Source organism: Monodelphis domestica, chromosome 2 (genome assembly GCF_027887165.1).
Source record: "Monodelphis domestica isolate mMonDom1 chromosome 2, mMonDom1.pri, whole genome shotgun sequence".
In the NCBI taxonomy this organism is placed as follows: domain Eukaryota; kingdom Metazoa; phylum Chordata; class Mammalia; order Didelphimorphia; family Didelphidae; genus Monodelphis; species Monodelphis domestica.
In genome coordinates this window covers 163422315-163443149 of record NC_077228.1, presented here as the reverse complement: position 1 = coordinate 163443149, position 20835 = coordinate 163422315, and the positions used below count along the sequence as shown (strand labels likewise).

The 20835-nt window shown below is 38.3% G+C and overlaps 1 protein-coding gene across 8 annotated transcripts in view; it reads right to left on the bottom strand.

Annotated features, from left to right (window-relative positions):
- The window catches only part of LOC100029567 (intelectin-1-like), a 100014-nt gene that overhangs the window by 71960 nt on the left and 7219 nt on the right, over nucleotides 1-20835 (bottom strand). For 6 of the 8 annotated variants that reach the window (XR_008916275.1, XR_008916273.1, XR_008916276.1 and 3 more), the window contains exons 2-8: nucleotides 11328-16514; nucleotides 10764-10859; nucleotides 9219-9466; nucleotides 8169-8327; nucleotides 7939-8059; nucleotides 7456-7559; nucleotides 3849-4079 (exon numbers count right to left, since the gene is read on the bottom strand). Coding sequence is in view for 1 of the 8 variants with exons in the window: in XM_056816155.1 (XP_056672133.1) it covers nucleotides 3927-4079; nucleotides 7456-7559; nucleotides 7939-8059; nucleotides 8169-8327; nucleotides 9219-9466; nucleotides 10764-10859; nucleotides 11328-11445 (999 nt within the window). In the remaining 7 variants the exon portion in view is untranslated. Of the gene's footprint in view, nucleotides 1-3793; nucleotides 4080-7455; nucleotides 7560-7938; nucleotides 8060-8168; nucleotides 8328-9218; nucleotides 9467-10763; nucleotides 10860-11327; nucleotides 16515-20835 lie in introns of those variants that run through there. The other 2 variants (XM_056816155.1, XR_008916277.1) reach the window with 2 other exon arrangements.

Sequence of the window (20835 nt, the reverse complement as noted above, 5' to 3'; positions counted from 1 at the left end):
ATGCTGGGTGAGCAAAGCCCTGGTTCACCAAGGGTCGACGACCCGATGGCTACCCTCACAAGGTTTAGCTGGCCTGTCGAAGCCGAAGCCGTTGCCTGGGGTGTGGCCGCTGCCGCATGCTAGCAGCTACTGGAAGCCACAAGGGAGAGCTGGGTGTCAGGTGGGGGGTCAGAGGCTGGAGAGCTGCCCTAGGCGGGCACAACAAGCCCTCCATACCAGAGATACCAGAGATACTACCTCTCCCTGAACACCCCATATACCCCAATTGGGTGAGACACACAACACAAAGAGATTATGGCTAGGTCTACCATTTATTATGACAAAGAGAAAAGTTTTTATAGAATATAGAGGTTAAGCATTATACCATTTTTAGGAGTGTTTCTCACAGAAAATTGTTTGTGAAAAGACTTTAACTAAAACATTTCTACAAACCCAAGCAATTGAGGAATGCTGACAATAATGAAGATTTACAGGAATCTAGGTAAAAAGAGTGTCTGGATCAGTTGGTCATGACATTACAAAAGTTTTTTTGGTCATCAAAATAATGAACAACTCAAGGATGATCATGAAGAAAACTTTCCAATTGATGTCTATATTTTGGTTATAGCTAGACAATACTTTTTGAGTTGCTATTTTGAGACTCCAGCCCTACCATGGAATCCCAGGCAGACTCATAAGTATGTCTTTATGGCTATTTTTCCTCAGTGGATCTTACTTTGTCTTTAAGTTCCTTCTCATATGCTCACAGTGAACATACTGCTGAACAATACCTGGAGAGAGTAGAGAAGTAGATAGGAGAGAAGACCCAAGTACCTTCATTCAGCAAGGAGAAGGGAGGAAAACATATCACCAGGTCAAAATGGGCCAATGAAAAGTAGTACAGAAAGCAAGAACCAACATCAACCATGGTTCTGTACAATTGTGAATCTTAAAACTGCTCAGACTCTACTTTAGAAAATTTGATTAAACTATTCCCCATTTTTAACAATGGAGGTACTTGATCAGGAATGTATTGAGAACTTTTAAAATTACTCCACCCTACTCAGACAGTGCCATAGTGGAAGATAAAGTTGCAAACTCCTGACTGAACAATGAAAAGTCCCTAACTCATACCATATAGTAAAGCTAGAACCTTAAGCTAGGTCTATTTTTAGATCTAATACAAAAGGGTGCTAAGTACCTATGAAGGTTAAATTAATCACTAAAAAGTCAAGCAGCTTACAAAAGGCAAGCTTAACAAAAGAGGTGTGAAGTACTCAGAGGATTTAATCTACCCAGAGAAGGTGAGAACAAAAGAAGATGAGAACTAACAATGGGCAGTCCTGTGAAAAAGTGTCTACTGTGATTGGTAGATGTGAAAATTTAGGGGAGGTGACATAAAAGAAAAATCTCTTTAAAAGTAAGTGAAGGAACAAGTTCAGGGCAATTGAATTCAGTTACAATTTTAATTCAGTTTGGAGACTAATTTCTGTTTGGAGTGGAAGAACCCAGCTTGAAGACAATCTTGTGGTGAGTGATAAAGACTGACGTTCTCTCCCTTAGGTACAGGTCTAGGCCTTTTGGCCTAGGCCCTTTCTACTATTCTCTCTCTCTCTCTCTCTCTCTCTCTCTCTCTCTCTCTCTCTCTCTCTCTCTCTCTCTCTCTCTCTCTCTCTCTCTCTCTCTCTCTCTCTCCTTCCCTTAATTCCTTCATTTGTATTAATTAAAATCTCCATAAAACCCAGCTGACTGGGGTATTTTCATATTTGGGAATTTTCCCTTGGCGACCACTTAATTTTAGATTTAAAATCAAGACACAAAAAATTATCTCTACAGTTTGGCCGAAACCTTTACAGTTTTGGCAATTCACAGTCTTGGCAAACCACATTTTCACCATTACACAACTCTAGGTGGGGTGCTGCAGATATGTACTCTCAAGAAGATGTGACACCTCTAGACAGAGCCCCAAACCCTCTAGCATACGAGTCTGAACAAGAAGAGAAGGGATCAGAGATGAAGAGGTCAAGAGCCATCAGCCTAAGATGGGGGACTTTTAAGAAAAGGACTTTCTTACACAGGACAAGAAGAGATCAAGTTTGAAATCAAGTTTAACTCACCTCACCTTGTAGCAGCTAAGCCCCAGATTAGTGGATGAAAATGCTCAGACTACTATGGGCTTGGTCAGAGCCCAGACTGAATCTAAAAGTGCTACTGGGGGCTGGAGAATCAGCCCAAAACAAAATTTTGATTCAAAGTTTATATATAGAACCTTGCTTTTGTTGCCTCTTTCCCCACCTCATTTAGGGCCTTTCCAGAGGAACAGATTGATTAATATCATCACTCCTCTCCCCAGATATCATACTACCAGAACAGCTTTCCCCAGGTATCTTACTACTTCCTGTATATTCTCCTTTTCTCCCACATAACAAGATACACTTGTATTTCAGGACCCTTAAAACTGATAGGTAACACCCTGCTAATGTGATAAATCAATCTTTGCTAATGTCATCTGAACACAATGGAGAGAGAAGAGTAGTCAGTGTAAAGAGTAGTTGGCTAAAAGTTAAGAAAACTGGATCCTAATTACAGTTCTATCAGGTCTTCTCTAGTCTTCCATTTCCTCATCTGTTCAATGAGGTTTTGGACCAGACTAAAAGGCAGTTTAATGTATTAGAAAAAAAAAACAGGATTTAGAGGCAGAAGATCTAGGTTCAAGTTTCCCATCACCAACTACCTTTTAGACATCCCTGACTGGATGTCCCATAGGCATATTGAACTCAACATATTCAAAATAAAATTTACTATCTTTCCCCCAACTCCCCTTTTCCATACTTGCCTATTTCTATAAAATGCATCACCATCCTCCCAGTAGCTCAGGATAACAAACTTGTTGTTGCCTTAGTCTTCTCACCCTTACCCCTCATATCTAATCTCTTGTCAAATCTTCTCACTTTTATATTCACATCTTTTATATATGACTCCTTCTTGCCATTCGCATGACTACCACCCTCATGCAAGCCTTCATCATCTCACTCTTGGACATTATAATACCCTGCTGGTTGGTTTTCATCTCGCATCATTCCAATCCATTCTCCATTCAGTTGCCAAAGTTATTTCCCTAAATACAAATCTGACCAAGTCACTCCCTGCTTCAGTCAACTGCTGTGGCTGCCTATTATCTCCAGGATAAAATATAGTATGCTCTTTTGGCATTTAAAGATTTTTGGGGACATGGCCTCTGCCTACCACTCTAATATTTATTTTTGACCCTTATCTATATACTCTTTGATTCAGCTATACTGGATTCCTTGCTGTTCCTTACATAAACTCCACCTCCTAACTATCTACCTCTTCACTGGCTGTCCCCTAATTCTATAATACTTTCCCTTCTCTCTCTCCTGGTTCCCCTGGTTTTCTTTTTTTTTAAAGACTCTGATAGCTAAGTTTTCACCTCATCTTCCCTGGCACCAGACCTCCATATCACTTCCCAGCAAAATAATGGCCTCATACCACCACAGCTTTCCAGGTCCTCTTTCTGCATTATAGCCCCCATAACCTCCCCTATGACAATTGAAGTTCCATGAAGGCAGAGATAACTCTGCAGCCTTTGTATCTCCACTCTTAGTACTCTGGAATTTACTAAGTGCTTAATAGATGCTTTAAATATCCCCCTATAGTCACAGGACAACAGTACCATAGGTCTAGAGTTTTAGGGAACCTCAGGGAATATCTAATCCAATTCTCTCATTTTGCAAATAAGGAATAGATCCGAAGAAGCTAAGTGTCTTAGCCAAGGCCACCAGAGAACCAACAGTTGTGGTTTAATGGGATTTATTATTCTCTCCAAACTCCATGCCCAGAGGAATCACCTCACATTGGTTCTTGAGGAGAAGGGAAGTTATCCATTCCTGAATCTGCAAATGTCTGGTTCCAGAATGTCAAAATGGTCATCTATAGAACAGGAGCACAGCAGCCTCTGTTATCTCCCGACTGCTGCTATAACCAGTATGAGTTCCATAGCCATTCCAGTCAAAGGCAGAGAAATCTCCACATTGCCTGGGAGCCCCTTCTGGAAAGTATCCACCTCCACCAATGCAGTGCTGCAAAGGAGAAAGATGGCAATGAAAGAACCATGGGAATTTTATATTTACTGGGAGGATCAGTCAATGTAGGGAAATGCATGGAATCCCTTGACCCCATCAAGATATATGGAATTCCCCAAAATGCTAGCTGTCACCACACCTATAGTGCCCATTTCTCTATTCCTTGATTATATAATGATTGAATATTTGTGCTCAAATTGTGGTACAACCTTCCCAGTTGGTATTGATCTGATCAGCCACAAGTGGACGCATTGTACATTGACCCTAATATAGTAACATCATTTGGATTCTCTTCCACCATGAGGGACAACCAACAACCAACCAATCAATGATATGACTTTAAGACCTAGTTCAAATGCTATCTCCTATGGGAAGTCTTCCCTAACAACTTGGACTTTAGCGATCCTTTCAGCCAGTATGAGTCCATATCCACTCAGTCCTTGAAAAGGCTTTCTCATACAGCAGAAAGCCCCTTTATTCTGGAATCAGAAAACCTTGGTTTGAATCTTAGTTCTTTTCCTTATTCTCTGGGTGACCTTGGTCAGGCCAACTTCCCCTATCTGGGCCTCAGTTTCCTCATCTGTAGAATGATTTATATTAGACATTCCATTTGATATTTAAATTCAGAATAAAAATTAAAAATTAATTTAAAAATAAAGAATGAGAACAAGTATCACCCCTCCACATCATGACTTTCCTCATTGTGGTTTTGATATGTCACATGAGTTAGCATAAAAAAATTAAATGGGAATTGGGAATTGTTGGGGAGTTTTTCAGAAGTGACAGACAACATGTGAAGCTCAGCAGATGACAAAGAAAAAGTTTAGAAAGTCAGAAATGCTTAAAATATATGTATAATATTGTGTAATATCAACACATTTTATCTTTTAAAACCATAAATATACATAATTTCTTTTAAAAATTAAAATAAGGGGGGCAGCTGGGTAGCTCAGTGGATTGAGAGCCAGGCCTAGAGACAGGAGGTCCTAGGTTCAAATCTCAGGCACTTCCCAGCTGTGTGACCCTGGGCAAGTCACTTGACCCCCATTGCCTAGCCCTTACCACTCTTCTGTCTTGGAGTCAATACATAATATTGACTCCAAGACAGAAGGTAAGGGTTTTAATTTTTAAAAAAAATTAAAATAAGTAAGAAATTAAAGTTTTTGAAAAGAGCATGAAAGACAGCAGACAATGAAGACTAGAAATATAGATATATCTCTAAAATATATGGACTATTCTGCATATTACCTGTGTAGTATGTACTTTACTGTTTAATGACATAAATGAACAGCTACACATTTTTTCTTCTTAAAATTAAATTTGTAGTAAAAGAATTACAGTTCCATATGCTAATGGTGAGTACCACTAGGGAATTTCAAAGGTTATTTTCAAATGGCTGTTGTTTATTCATGCAATATATTCAATATCATTCTCCTCAAATTTATTTTTTTTAATTTTTAATATTTATTTCATTGCTAATTTCTTTCTCTTATAGTATTTTAAGTTTAAGTTATCATTGACCTATATATATCCAATAACCAATTACTTAAACCAAATTTTACAAAAAGGTACTGTTAAACACCCCATAAAAAAGAGAGGAAAAAACCAAACTTCTTCTGTGGCATAAATGAGGGGCCAAATTTTTTTACATAGATTTTCCACATCACAGAGGGCTTTGCCATTTTGACCCAGCAATTTTGAAGGGATGCATGTAAATTGGATTAAGTGACTTCAAAATCTTTAAATCTATGCTCCTTTGATTCTGGATCCATCAACATACTAATTACCCTGCCCTGAACAGGTTTCAATTGGCCAATAGCTTTCTTCAAATGTGGCTCATAGAATGCAACATACAGTTCCAAATGTGGTCAGACAAAGGCAATGTGGGTTATTTATATAGTAATATATCCTAGGACAGAATTAGTCTTTTTTTTTTAATAACGCCGCTAGTTCACACAGGGTCTTTCTATCAGGCTAGATATTCTAAGAATCTTTTAAAAAGAAAATAAAGCAATAACAAAACAGCAAAGGGAAAGAGGGAAGGAAATAAACATTAAAATAGCACATACCATGTGTCATAAATGCTTTACAAATATTCTCATTGGAGATAAATGAGTTGGCATATTGGAAAGAGTAATGATGTGGAGTGAGAGGAACTGAGACTTAATCTTGCCTCTGTCACTTTTAACACTTTACTTCTCAAACACTGTCTCAATATGTGCAAAATAAGATGGTTTCACTAGATGTCCTCTAAGCCTTTTGATCATAACTGCCTGTCTAACCTGCTGATCACTATAATGAGCAAACACAACTGATCTCCATAAAGAATGAGGTCAGTCCTCCACATTTATTGAACCATGCAGTTTGATAAATGGCTATTTTTGAACCAATTGAGTCAAACAATAAAAGATTTAAAAATGACTGTCTAAATACCTCCAAGGTTTCCATTATTTCAGCTATTAATAATAATAATAATAACTAATATGTATCTAGGACTTACTATATGCAAAGCACTAGGCTAAGCACTATAAAATTATTGTCTAAATTGATCCTCATAACAATTCTTGAAGATAGGTGCTAGCACTATCCCCATTTTACAGATGAGGAAACTGAGGCAAACAGACGCTAGCTAAGTGGGGTCACATAGGTAGTATCTGAGCCTGTATTTTAACTCAGGACTATACTGACTCTACCCATTGTACCATCTAGCAGATTTACTTCATGAGTGAAGAAGATTGGCTTCCTTCATTCTCAAACAGGACTTTTACCTCTTTCACTGATGCTCAGCGGCTACCTCTACCCAAAAATAGATTATTCCCTCAGTGCCTTAATCTGGAAGGAGAAGACATTTATCCAGTACAGTGAGATTCCTTAAAATAAAGGAGCTGGCACTAATCCAGGGGAGGATATTAGATACTATAGTAGGTGAAGTTCTGGATATGGAGTCAGGAAGTTCTGGGTTCAGATTCTGCTTTGGCTAGTGGTTAATTATATGACTGGGGCCAAGTCACTACACAACTCTTTTAGGCTTTGTTTCCCTATTGTTAAAGTAGGTATAATAATGCCATCTACAATGTACAGTTGTTGTGAGGATCAAATGAGAAAATATGTATAAAAACACTTTGTAAATCTTGAAGTATTATGTAAATACTAGTTATTATTACTGTTGCTGTTTTTTCCCTGTTTATCTGTCTCTGTTTTTTAGCTCTCATTGTCTCTGTCTCAGTGTTTCTGCCTCTTTCTCTCCCCCTCAAACTCTCTACAATGAACTGAAAAACACTAGAGTTAGTGTAGGGTTCTGAAATACCTCCACCACTCTCAGAGCTTCCAGAATTGCTACTCTCCAAATGCTCTGATGGGTCCCAGGACTCACATGTTCAGTGTTACATCCAGTGACTCGTATTCCAGCACAGAGGGCATTGGCTGCTCTCTCTGTATTAAATACCCGGAACTGGACAAAGCCTCCAACCAATTCCTCTGGAAAGACACAAGAGAATTGGTCTGATCATTGTGAAAAGCAAAAATCTGGAAATTAGTTTTGAAGGAGCAGCCCCAGAGTTTCCTGAAGTACCTTAGACCCCAGACTATGGCTTAACATTCTAATGGTTCAGAGCAAGCCCTTCTTGGAGCAGGTACTCATGCTTTACCACCACAGACATAGTCAGAAGGAAAAGGGGCAAGAATACTCAAAGAAACCCCCAGCCCTGGGCCTCAGTCAAGTCCCCTTGCTTGCCTGAGGACTGGAGGAAAACCATGCTATTTCTTTTATGGGCATGTCACCATGACATTGTGAAGTTCCCAGGGATGAAGATAAGAGCTGATGTAATTGTTTGGGGCTCATACAACAAACACTCACGCTGGCCAAGTGGAGAGTAATAACGGGCAGTTGTTTGTGCATCACCAAAATCATAGGTGACGGGTATAGCTGGGCCATTGTCAGTCCAACACTTGCCAATCCCATATTTCACTGGATACCTCTAGAGGACACACAAAAATGACACTGTGAGGACAGGAGTGTAGGGGTCCTGTTGAGAACATTTCCCAGGGAGGCTCCCCACCCACCTGGCACAAAAGACACCAGTTTACCTGATACAGGGCAAAGAGGTTCCCTCCAAAACCCTTGAAGAAGCCAGTGTTGGTACGATACCTCAGCAGAGAACTATTCCTCCACTGCTGCAAGGGAGACTTGTTGGGCACATGCCAGATGGCCAGATCCTTGGCCTGAATGCTATAGTAACCTGGATTCTAGAGGACAACAGGAGTCTGAGCCCAATGTCTTCCAGGAGGACACATAAAGACTTGCACTAAAACTAAAGTCCCTTATTTTATACACCGAGCTTTCAACTACCTCTGATCATATGTGACAAAGGTGCAAAACAGAATCATAAATTTGGAAAGATAGAAAAGACATAACAGACATTTTATTGAACTGTAAAAAAAGAACAAATTACCAATTAAAATATATCTAACAAGAGGCTGTCTGATTTGATGACTTTCAATGAAAGGGAACTGCCCCACCTCCCCAGTTCTCAAGGTAGCCCATTCTACTTTAAATAATTAGAATTGTTAGGAAGGGTTTTTTTCTTGACATCAATCTTAAACTGACATCTTTTCACTTATCTCCTGCTCCTCCTGCTTCTACTTGCTGGGGTCAGAACAAACACATCTAATCCCTCCCCATCATAAATAATTAAACCAGAACAGACAGAGTTTGAATGCAGATCAACTCATACCATTGCCCACTTTGTTTCATTTTTATCTGTCTTCCTCCTCAACATGACCAATATAGAAATAGGTGTTGAATGATAGCAAAGATATAACCAACATCAAATTGTTTATTGTCTCAGAAAGGGGGGAAGAGACATAGGGATGAAGGAAGAGAACCTGGAACTCTAAAACGACAGAAAATCAATGTCCTAAAATAGTTTTTACATGTGATCAGGAAAAAATAAAGAATTGTTGAAAAAAAAATAAGTGAATAGCTTAGTCCTAGCAGGTGAAACTCCTCACATAAATTATCTAAGGACCACAAACATAGAAGGATAACCCAGAACCCATCCACAGGTAAACCACACTCATTCAAACAAGAAGCATTTGGCATTCAGACAGAGGATCTTGCAGGAATCCTGGGCATACCTTGTAGTCATCACTGGTAGCAGCTTCTGCAGATCCAAAGGTGACATAATTGGCCCAGTTCCCTTCACCCTCAGGGTAGTCGACTCTGTTACCTTGCTGGCTGGACCAACGATCCCCCTGGGTGCACTTCCCTGCCAAGTGATTCTCATGCACACTGGCCACCAGGGTCCAGCCACCTCCCCCAGTACTCATGTCACAAAAGGTCTGGTAGATGTTCCCATTCCCACTCCGGAGGAAGTACAGGCCATCTGCAGAGGACAGTCACACAGGCTCACTCACTGACAGCCCAGGAGAAATCCAAAGGGCATGAAAAGACCAAAATAACAGAGGAAACACCTTTGGGGACTCACGCAGACCTGGCCTTGGGACTTTCCTTACTAGAGAAACTCTCCCTCAATCTGGGAGAGTATTTCTAAGCTGAGGCTGAAGCAGGGCATGGAAACAAGAATTCCCACTGAAAAAAAAATCTATTATTTGACAGCATTTTCTGTATCATAATAACATTCTCTTCTGTATAATATCTAAGAGAGTACAAATAGATTTCCTAAACACTACTCAGTGAGATGGGTAATGCATGATTTCTGATTCTTGTTTTATAGATTTCAACCCTGAGACTTACAGAAGTTACTCACCTGTCCAATAATCACACAACAAAGCTCTGAAGCTATCTCCATGGGCTCTGAGCCTTCATCTCTTTCCACTATCTCACACATGCTTTCTCTTGCCAACTCCTATACAAGTCAACAAAGAATTGACTAAAGATTATAGTGATGGGCAGACCTGAACCAGCACCTGAAACATTGTAAATGGGAACTTCAACACCTCAGGTTTTTAATGCTAGCCCTGACATGCAGAAATCTCTGAGATATACAGGCTCTCTAGCTTCTATGCCATCTCCCATCACTGACCCTGAAGCTTCCTCCTTCTAAGCTTGGTTCAAAGGCCCCTAATCTGAGAGACTCTATCCTACAATGAATGTACTGAGTGGATTACAGGACAGAAATGTTCCCCCTCAGCTCTTTCCAATTTCATATCTGTAACATAGCCAAGGGGCATGAAGTTGGCAGAGTGGTTAGAGTAGCAGCCTTCAAGTTAGGAAGACTCACCTCCCTTAGTTCAAATTTGGTCTCAGACATTTGCTACCTCTGACTCTGGGCAAATCACTTGACCTAGTTACCTCAGTTTCCTAATCTGTAAAATGGGCTAGAGAAGGAAATGGCAAACCACTCCAATATCTCTGCCAAGAAAACTCCAACTGGGGTCAGGAAGGGGCAGACATGGCTGAAACGACTCAACAATAAGAGTAGCCCAGAAAGCAGGGAAAGAGGTTGTGGAAGGAAATAAAATTGGAAAAACCCAAGGATGATGCAGGTTTGTTGCCTTCTGGCCTCTCTGAATTCAGTCTGCTGAAACTCTATTAGGATTGCAATCTCCTAGACAAACATTTGGTTGCCACAGTTGGGATGAGATGGGCTGAAAAATGTCTCAGTTTGCACTTTGAAGACCCTGGCACCCGGGGATCAGCCTGACCTTGTCTTCACTCACCATCTGACTCTGGACATTTCTCTTTGATTTCCTTGCAGCTTTGAGGTATGCATCCTTTGGAATAAGCACAGGCTGCATGCAGGGGCAGAAGTTGACCTGAATTCCCAAAATGAGAAGAGAATGCTTACAGTTACTGCTTTGCCTCACAAGTCCCCACCACACAGCAGAGAGTTCTGCTTTCATCTGTCCTTCTTGAAGAGATCAGGGATCACGCTCATTTCTTTAATAAAGAAAAACAAGGCTCTTACCTTCAGTCACATAATCAGTACTAAATATTTTTTCCAAAGGCAGAAGAGAGAGAAGGGCTAGGCAATTGAGGTTAAGTGACTTGTCTCAGGTCACACAATTAAGAAATGTCTGCGGATAAATCTGAACCCAGAACTTCTAGTCTCTAGACCTGGCTCTCTATCCACTGAGCCACCTAGAGCCCCTAAATCACATTCATTTCTAACAGGCTTTGTATACAATCAAGCCCCATGAAGCCTGAATAAACATGGGGTGGTTAGAAAAGCCATAATTTGGAGGCAGCTAGGTGGCTCAGTACTGCTAGGAAATTTGACTTACCAGCACAGCCCTCTTTGGTCAGCAACAATAGGAACAGCAATGTAGAAAGCCACATCATCATCTTCTCAGTGCAAATACTTGTCACTGCAAAGAGAGGCTGGAGACCATTATTTCCCATTTCCCAAACCACTTCCTCAGGTCTTGACCCTAGGCTAGGAAACCCTCTGAACCTTCCTTCAATCTTGATCCACACTATGAGTGTGTTAGTAAATGTTTAACAGTCACATCTCTGCACAAGTAAATAGATACGCACATACTCACATGCTAAAAAGTACATCTAGCACGTGTCATAATTGTATATACAGACGTTGTGCTATATGTACATGTATAATGAATGATAGACACACTTTTAAGTTTAACCTACATTGTTGACATTTTCCCCATCTCTTTAAGTCTAGGCAATAAGCAAAACAAGAAATCGGGTTTTGATTTATAGGATTTGTTGTTTCCTTGCTGTAAATGCTTAGACTAAAAATTTAATGATTGGAAGCCAATATGAGCTGACTTGAACACGTCCCTGCCTGGATCCTCCACCTTGGGGTTGGGACAGACCTGAAACCTCAGCCTTCACCATCCCTGGCCTTCTAGTACCTGAGGCCTACAGAGCTGTGACTTTCTTGACTTATTGCCTCTTCACAGCTTCAGAGAAAGGTGAGGTTTCTCCTTTGTTGGGGGTGAAAAACTCAGCCCTTTATAGAGCTCTGCTCCAATAACCTGTTCTGCTGCCCCTCCCCTTGGACACTTGACAATGAGGAGAATTAAGTCTGTTTTTCCCACAAATAATTAACCATCTGTCCCCAAAGCCTCACATCAGTAGAAAGTATGGCATTGGGAGGAAGCCAAAAATTGCTTGCCTGAAGAGCCTTCTTTTATCTTAAGTAGCATATGGTAGCTAAAGGAGGCAATAGGGGAAGAATGAAACTTCAAAGTATTTTCAAAGGATTCAACCTATTAGAACTCAGGATGCAACAGAAAGATCTCTCCAATGTTATCACAAAAACTGATAGTATTGTGTATTGTTCTAACAACTTCCTTATTGGGATGCCAATGTGGACAAATACTTTAATGAAACAAAACTAGCTCTTTGCCCCTTACTCTTGCCAAGGTGGAGAATTCTCAAGATTAAAAATGCTTCTAATATTCCTCAACTTTAAAACTTCATACACACCTCACACACCCCTTTTTGGGGAGGTTGAGATGCTTGAGATTTTGAAACTTGTTTTCATTCACCTTTAACTACTTAACAACCATAACCATGCTTAAATAACTTAGGCTTTTTACTTCTATTAACTATTACCTAGCATGAAAAAAATGTTGCAAGTGAGTCAGCTAATGTAAAGTCTGTAGATAAAAATTTGTTAAAATAACTCTTCTGATTTGTCTGAGCTGTAGCCTTAAATTAGTTTTGGGTTACATATTTCATTTTCCTGAGTATTTATTCATTGACAATAAGGACTCATTTACCATTGAACTTCCGCCTAATTCTATAGGTGAATGGATTAGCATTCTTAGTCACAAAGGTTTTCTTCTTATCTCCCTGTTTCCTGCCTGGAGGCTTCAAAATGTATAAACTTTACTGGTACTAGGGAGCAACTCAGTGTTCTATCTGAATCTTGTATATTAAAAATGCTGCTTAGACTATTATTTATGTGCAAGGCTTCCCCACTTTTGGCACTGATATTTTGCCAGGTTTTCCTTATGACCTAAACTCTTCCATTTAGGAAAAAAGGGGCCTCTTTGAATTTGCTTACTCATTCATGATGGCTAAAAATTTCTATCTGCCTCCAGGATTCCCATATTCTATGACTTGCCTTCCTGAGGCTCCTTTCATCATACAGAAAATTTGCTATTAACAGGAGAAAAGTGGGAAGTAACTTAAAATGAGGGAGAAAAGTTCCCGTAATTTGGAATATTAATGCCATGCATAAATTGGCAATGATCAGCAGTCACCTGTAGAACTTGACAGAAACTTAGCCCTTTCCTTCACCCTTGTATCAATAACTCATTTCCTCCATAGCATTTCTTTTCCCAATTTCCCATACAATTCACCCTTAGATGGCAATTCTCTCTAACCCTACTCCAGATTTGAAATAAATTTATCTTCTATTACTAACAATTATTTCTAGGCTCCGTCATTCTTTCCTAACTTCTGATACCACTTTGAGACCAACTAGCACTCTGGAATCTTTGCTGCAAATTCTCAAATTAACAGATGTTACTTTCAAACCTCTTAGCCAGGTAAAATGCTCCTATTTAAACTTTCCCACTTCAACTCAATCTGGGGAATAGCTCTGTCCTTTCTAGGTCCTCTACTTAAAGAGACTTTGCTCAGGGCAAATAAAAATTCTTAGGGGAAATAAAATGGCCAGTTTTATGTCTGCTACAGAAATATTTTTAAGTCAATGAAAACGATGAGAAGCAGTGCTTATCCGGATTCTGTATCTTGGGGGCTCCTTTGGATTTCTCGTAAATGTCTTTTTCAGGAATCCTTCAGTTTCTAGGCTGCAGGAAAATCTTGTCCAGGCTTTTGGCTCCTAAGAAACGTCTTGAGGTAAAACTTAACTTTAATAGGTTTTAATCACTTCACCCATACTCCAGAACTGGGGTGGTAAATACAGGGAGTTCCTAGAAATGTCTTGGGAGTTTCCCATGTGGGGAATTCCTTTCTCTATTAGCGATCATGTGCCAATGATCATCAGAAATAATGTTCCAAAAACCATTAGTTCTCTCCACTTAAAAAGGAAAATTAGTTGTCAGTATTCATTGGTCTTTTAAAACAAAAAACCTATCTATTGTAATGATTGCACTCTGGAAATTTACCTTAAAAATTCCCAGAATCAGCTTAGTCCATGACCCTTTTACTTTTTCAAAAACTAAAACCCATAACATTTTTCCTCCAAACACAAACTTAAAATGTCCAGGGTTTCCTTACCATTTAAAGCATTGCCTTTTCCCCAATATTTCTTGTCCTTTACAACAATTCAATGCCCAGTCGGTCTGTAGTTGACCATCCTAAAATGAACTTTCTTTACTTCAGAACTTACACACATGCATTTCAGAAAAAAAAAATTGCTATTTGAAAACAATTAACAGCTGGAAAAAAATGTGAAATTATAGCCCTCAAATAGCCAAGTTAATACCTAGAATGAAATGCATCTTATTGCCAATATTAACTGCACTTCATACACAATATTTCATACATTAACCATACCAAAACTTTAGGAAGAAAAAATTATAGACCTTAAAGTTAAGAATTTCTGGACCTCCCTTTGTCTCCTGCTGGATATTCCCATATCCAGATCACCAGCTCCAGTCTCTTCAGCTTTTGGGAGGAATTAATTGGTAACACAACTCTCAGACATTTGCTAATGTTTAAATCACAAGCATTTGAAATTATTAGCTAAGAAATACATTGGACATAATATAAGCAAAACCCCACACAAAAAAATGGATAAGAAATCTAGAACTTAAGTTCTTAAGCTTCTATGAGAAGTTTTTTTCACAAAATATAACCATTTAAACCTCAAGCCTGTAACAGTAAATTAATTTCTCTACTAAAATTATTATATTTTTAGAGGTTTATTAAGATTATTAGAAATCAAGAATACAAAATAATAAACCATGTGCCCATGGCTGAAAGACAAATTCAGAACCCCTGCACAGTACTCACTACATCTAATAAACCATGTGCCCATGGCTGAAAGACAAATTCAGAACCCCTGCACAGTACTCACTACATCCTTGCAATCTTCAAGAATAGGAAGAGAGCGGAGTAGGTGTTACAGTCAGTTTAAATACAAATTATGATCTCAGTCCAGGTGGGGATTCAGGTGAGATTATAGGGAATTCTGGGAACTGCCAAGGATTTCCAGGGATTGAAGTCTAGGGTTCAAATCTCCATTTTTATATTCCCCCATTTGATCGTTATTGGGAAAAGTTTCCCCAAAAAGGATCATGAAAACATAATCAACTTAAAGATTACAATAATTTGAGGATAAGAGGAAAAGAACAAAACCAATAATTGCTAGATGCATTGACAAAAAGCCAGTTAGGGGGCAGTCCCCTTTGGCATGAAAGTATAAATACAAATACATGTTCAATCAACCATACCCAAAGTTCATTCTTGATCTTTTTGTGTAGCTTGTAGTCTGGAGGCATCTTCATAGTGTCTTCTCCAAACAGTTCAGTTTCTGGATTTGGAGAGGTATCATGTTTCTTAACCTAAAATTCTTCTCAAAAGGAATTTAAACTTTGCAATTTAAAATAATAATATTTTTACATTCCCCCCTTGAAGAGGGTGATTGGAAAAAACAGGGATCATTTAAGGATGCATGGATGAGTTATGAGGTATATGAATCAATTGGCAAGAGAAATTAAAAAAACATCAGAAAAAATCCCAATGAAAAAATAATTTCTGGATGAAAATATAGACTATCAAAATCTTATGTGTAAAAATTCCAAGTAAAGGAAAAATAAATCTATAACAGGTCCTTGAATCAGGACCCAGTTAAAATGATCTAAGCAATGATGCATTTAACCATTCAGTAGCCAGGAATATAGAAAGTTTGCCACACTATGAAAGACAGAAAAGAGACTAGATTATAGAAGCCAAGTAGGAGCCAAGTTGGGGATACTTGTCTGTAAGTATTTTCACAAAGAGTATGAATACAAGGAAGGCCTATGTGCGTCGCAACCTTGAGTCTTCACACTAGGTTCAAGTCCTTTGTATTGGCTTAGAAGTGCATCAATCCTTCCTGGATTGGTTTCTTTGGCCCTGTGCAATGGCTATTTCGTATATCTTGTCCTGGAATCAGAAGACTCATTAAGCAAAGACCAATAATTAATTTTTTTAAATAATTAGTGGCCTCATTTTTATAATCTCAAGCTTTGGGGGCATGCATTGACATTATAGCAAATGTATTTTAAACTTATATTACTGCAAAATCAAAAAGTTAAAGAAAATCTTAATACTGGTGACATGTGCTTCAAATATAAAAAGGAGAGAAAAATAAAAAAGCTGAAATAGTATATATTGCAAATGCAAGAAAAATATAATAATAAAAGAGTTTTAAAATAAAAATATAGCTTATAATCATTGGAACACTGTGTCAGCTAAGGAAATATAGAATATAAGACTTTCTCACCAAAAATGAGATCCATTTCCTCTTCCTATCTGTCCATGATCCACTGTGAGTACAAGCAAATGAATTTTACAAGGTAACAGATTTCTTTTATAAATAACAGTAGTACAAATATGTAGGTATCAATATCCCCAAAATTCTCAATAGCCCAATTAATTACGATAGCAAAAAACACTATCATTTTTCACATAAGTTGCTGTATGGCATTTTTAAAAGCCTATACACTGATGGATATTTGTCACACTTTTTACAGACATAGCAAATCTTTCAACCTTGGCAAACATATTTTTAGACAAAATAAAACTCATTTTGGGTCTAGAACATCTTCAAGAAATCTAGATATCATTACAAAAATGTGGTAGAGGAGTCTAGGAAAAACCCAAACTTTTGTACTGTTGATGTTGGGTAAAGTGAGGTGAAGTTATAAATGAGAGATGCTCTGCTTTTCAGAGTTCTCCAGGAGTATTATATGCCCTAGAATTAACTTCCCATCTTCTGTTCACATTTTTATAAATGCAGAAGTTGGGGATTAAATTTTTATTTCACTTCAGCTACTAAAATGGGCCTTGCCTCCTGTTAGGGGCAGGCAAAATGACCAGAGATTGTTAAGAAAAATTCTAAAAAATCATGTCTAAAGACCCTTAAAATCAATTTGAGATATTTTGCTCATTAAATTTTCCAAAGCTTGTTATAAAATTGTAGCAATTTTCTTATGGAGTCCATCTATCCTCTATGTGACAATTTACAAAGTCAAAAATAGAAAAGCTGTTTTTATATGGGCTTACTCAATAATGTTTGTTCAGTATAGTTATAGGAGACAAGCAACAGAATTTGACAGTAGTTAAAACCCAGTATATTAAAATGATTCAGTGTAACAGAATAGTATTGAATACAGTAATATATGAACTTAAAATCACAAAGGTAAGTCTTAAAACAATCAGTAAAATGCAATAAAATACAGAGATTTTTATAAAACATTGGCGTCTGAAATGCCTTAAAAATATATCTAGTCTCTTTAAAGTTCCTTGTTTTTTTTTTAATTATCCATTTAGATGCCTATTGTCAGAAGGCAGAAGAGTGGTAAGGGGTAGGCAATGGGGGTTAAATGACCTGCCCAGGGCCACACCACCAGGAAGTGTCTGAGGCCAGATTTTAACTCAGGACCTCCCAACTCTAGGCCTGGCTCTCAATTCACTTAGCCACTGAGCTGCCTCCCCATAGTGAGGGTGGGTTTTTGGAATCTCAAATTGGTCCAAAGAATTGCAGGGAGTTGAATTTTTCCCCTGACTCTCTGAGAAAATTACAGGGAGTAAGTTCAAAGATTCCTCAGGTACTTTCAATTATAAGGAACCATCTGGGGAGATAAATAAAAGGACCAGTGCACTCAAAAGATATATTTTTAAAGCCATGCTTGTAAGTTCCTGTTTGGAAAAGTCTCTTCCTTCTCCTATTTCTCCCCCTCTGTGCCCCCTATCCCTTGCCACATGGAGGCTAATCGTAGCTTAAGGAAAAAATCACCCCTGTTTTTACCAGCTGGTTTTTGATTCTGAAGAAATTGGGTCTGCTACCAGTGGGCTGGGTCCTGGGGCTGGGCCTGGGGCAATGAGCCATCTGGGTTGAAGGCCAGAGTTGCTGGTATGGGGGATCAGCTGGGCCAGGTGAGCAAGAGCACAGGTCCAGATTGCTGGAGTGCAGAAGAAGCAGGTAGGCAGCAGGACGGCTGGGCCAGGCTGGGCGGGCAGGCCTAGGATCAGGTGAGCAATATTGAATCAAGAAAGTCTGAAGCGGATGCCATTCAGTTACATTGTGAAAAGTGGTGGAGTTTTTTGTTTGTTTTTACTTCTCCTCTTCTATTTATTTTTAACATTCATTTTTTTTAAATATTGCATTCCAAATTCTCTCACTTCTTCTAGTATTGAAAAGACAAGCAATGGGATATCCATTCTGGATGTAAAGTCATGTACAACATATTTCCACATTAGAGGTGTTCCCTAAAATAAAATAAAACCAAGAAAAAGAAAGAGGCAAAGAGAAAAAGGACAAGTAGAAGGCATGGTAGATAGAGTGCCAGGCCTGGATTCCAAAAGACCTCGGTTCAAATTTGGTAACAAATTTGATTCTGGGCAAATCATTTAATTGCAATTGCCTGGCCCTTATTAATCTTCTGACTTGGAAATGAGATTCTAAGATAGAATGTAAGAATTTCTAAACATAAAACAAGAAGGAAAGAAAAATAATAGTCTTCAGTGTGCACAGACTGTTCATCAGTTCTCTCCCTGGCCATGGACAGCATTTTTCATCATGGGTCCTTTAGAACTGTTTTGGGTCATTGTGTTAATTAGAATAACTAAGCCTTTCACAGTTGATCATCACTACAATATTGCTGTTATTGTGTACAATATTTTCCTGGTTCTCCTTCTTTGCTTTATATCAGTCAATATACATCATCTTATGTTTTTATGAAACTATCCTGCTTGTCATTTCTTTTAATTGTTATTAAATTTTTTTTCAATTACATTTGAAAGAATTTTTGACAATTGTTTTCTGGCATTTTGCCATTCATATCATCTCCTTCCATCCCTCCTACCCTCCCTTAGCCAATACTCTGATATTGGTTATAGCTCTGTGTTCATGCAATATGTGTTTCCATATTCCCCATGTTATGACTGAAGACATATCACATATACAATTAAAAACTCATGAAGGAAATAAAGTGAAGGATAGCATACTTTGATCTGTAATCAGATTGCAACAGTTCCTTCTCTGGTTGTAGATAGCATTTTCTTTTTTTTTATCATCAGTCCCTTATGGTTATCTTTAGAACCTTGTTTTGCTAATGTTAGTTTAATCCTTCACAGTTGATCATCATACAATATTTCTATTACTGTATACACTATTCTCCTGATTCTTGTCACTTCACTTTGTATCACTTCTTAGAAGTCTTCTTCACTTTGTATCACTTCTTATAAGTCTTCCCAGATTTTCTAAACTCGTCCTGTTCATTATTACTTATGGCACAAACATTTTCCATTAAAAACACATACTGCAGCTTATTCCACCACTCTCCAATTCATATTCCCTCAGTTTCCAATTCTTTGCCACTACAAAAAGAGCTGCTAAAATATGAAATAGCTCTGTTATAAATCCCAAGTAAAAGAAGATTTCTGATTATCTGTTGTTTTTATACTATACATTCTTTTTTCTTTCCTTGAACATATAATCAAGAGTTAACAAATGTCTTTCTTCTTGTTCAGTTGTTTTAGTTATGGTCCCTATTTAAGGGATTTTCTTGACAAAGATTCTGGAGTGGTTTTCCATTTCCTTTTCCACCCTATTTTACGCATGAGAAAAGTGAGGCAAATGGCATTAAATGACTTTCCCAGAATCACATAACTAGTTATTGTCTAAGGCCTGATCTGAACTCAGGAAGATGAGTCTTCCTAATTCTGGGTCTGGCATTCTATCTACTGAGCCATCCAGCTGCTCCATAACAAAAGTCTTAAAGGCAGTCTATTAGAAAACTTTCTACCTTTTTTCTAGAGAGCTACTAGAGACCCTATTGCTTCCTTCAGTTTGAAGCCAAGAACCAGATATCTGCCCATTTTTGGTCTTAATCCTTCTTAACTATTTCCTTCCATATATATGTCTCACTAAGGCAGTGAATCTGAGCTTAGTTACTTGTACAAGAACAAATAACAGGTTGCAGGGTGGAGCAGTGCTGGAGTTAGAGTCATAAAAATGAGTTCAAATCTTTCCTTAGACACTAGCTCTGTGACCTTGGGAAAGTCATTTAATTTCTATGCCTCAGCTTCCCCATCTATAAAATGGAAATAATAGTTATTTCTAGGCTCATTGTGAAGATCAATGAGATAACCTAAGTAAAGCGTTTTGCAAGCCTTAGGTCACTATATATGAGTACTAACTATCATCATCATTCCCTGAATATCTTTATTACCAACTATGGAATCAAAAGAAATGGCACATAGATGAGTATGCATTGCTCTGTTGTTGCTGGGACACTTTGGTGTACTTTGGATGAAAGCCATTTGGACAAAGGGAAAACTAGTTCATGTGCAGTTAAGTTCCTACCTGTCTCAGTGATATTCAAATCAATTAAATTAGCATTTAATATATGCCTGCTAGGTGCCAGGTTCTGGGCCAAGTGCTGCCAAATATAGGGACAGGTAGAAGATAGTCTTTTCAGGAGAAATACAAAATAAATTAAAAATGATTTATCTGAAAACAGTAAGAGGATGACTTGAAGACTCATAGTGAGTTCAGGGGGATATAATGAAATGTGAAAAAAGAAATGCTATTGGTGGATGGCAGGAGGGGAAAAATACAACTAAATTCAACAAATGTTTAAA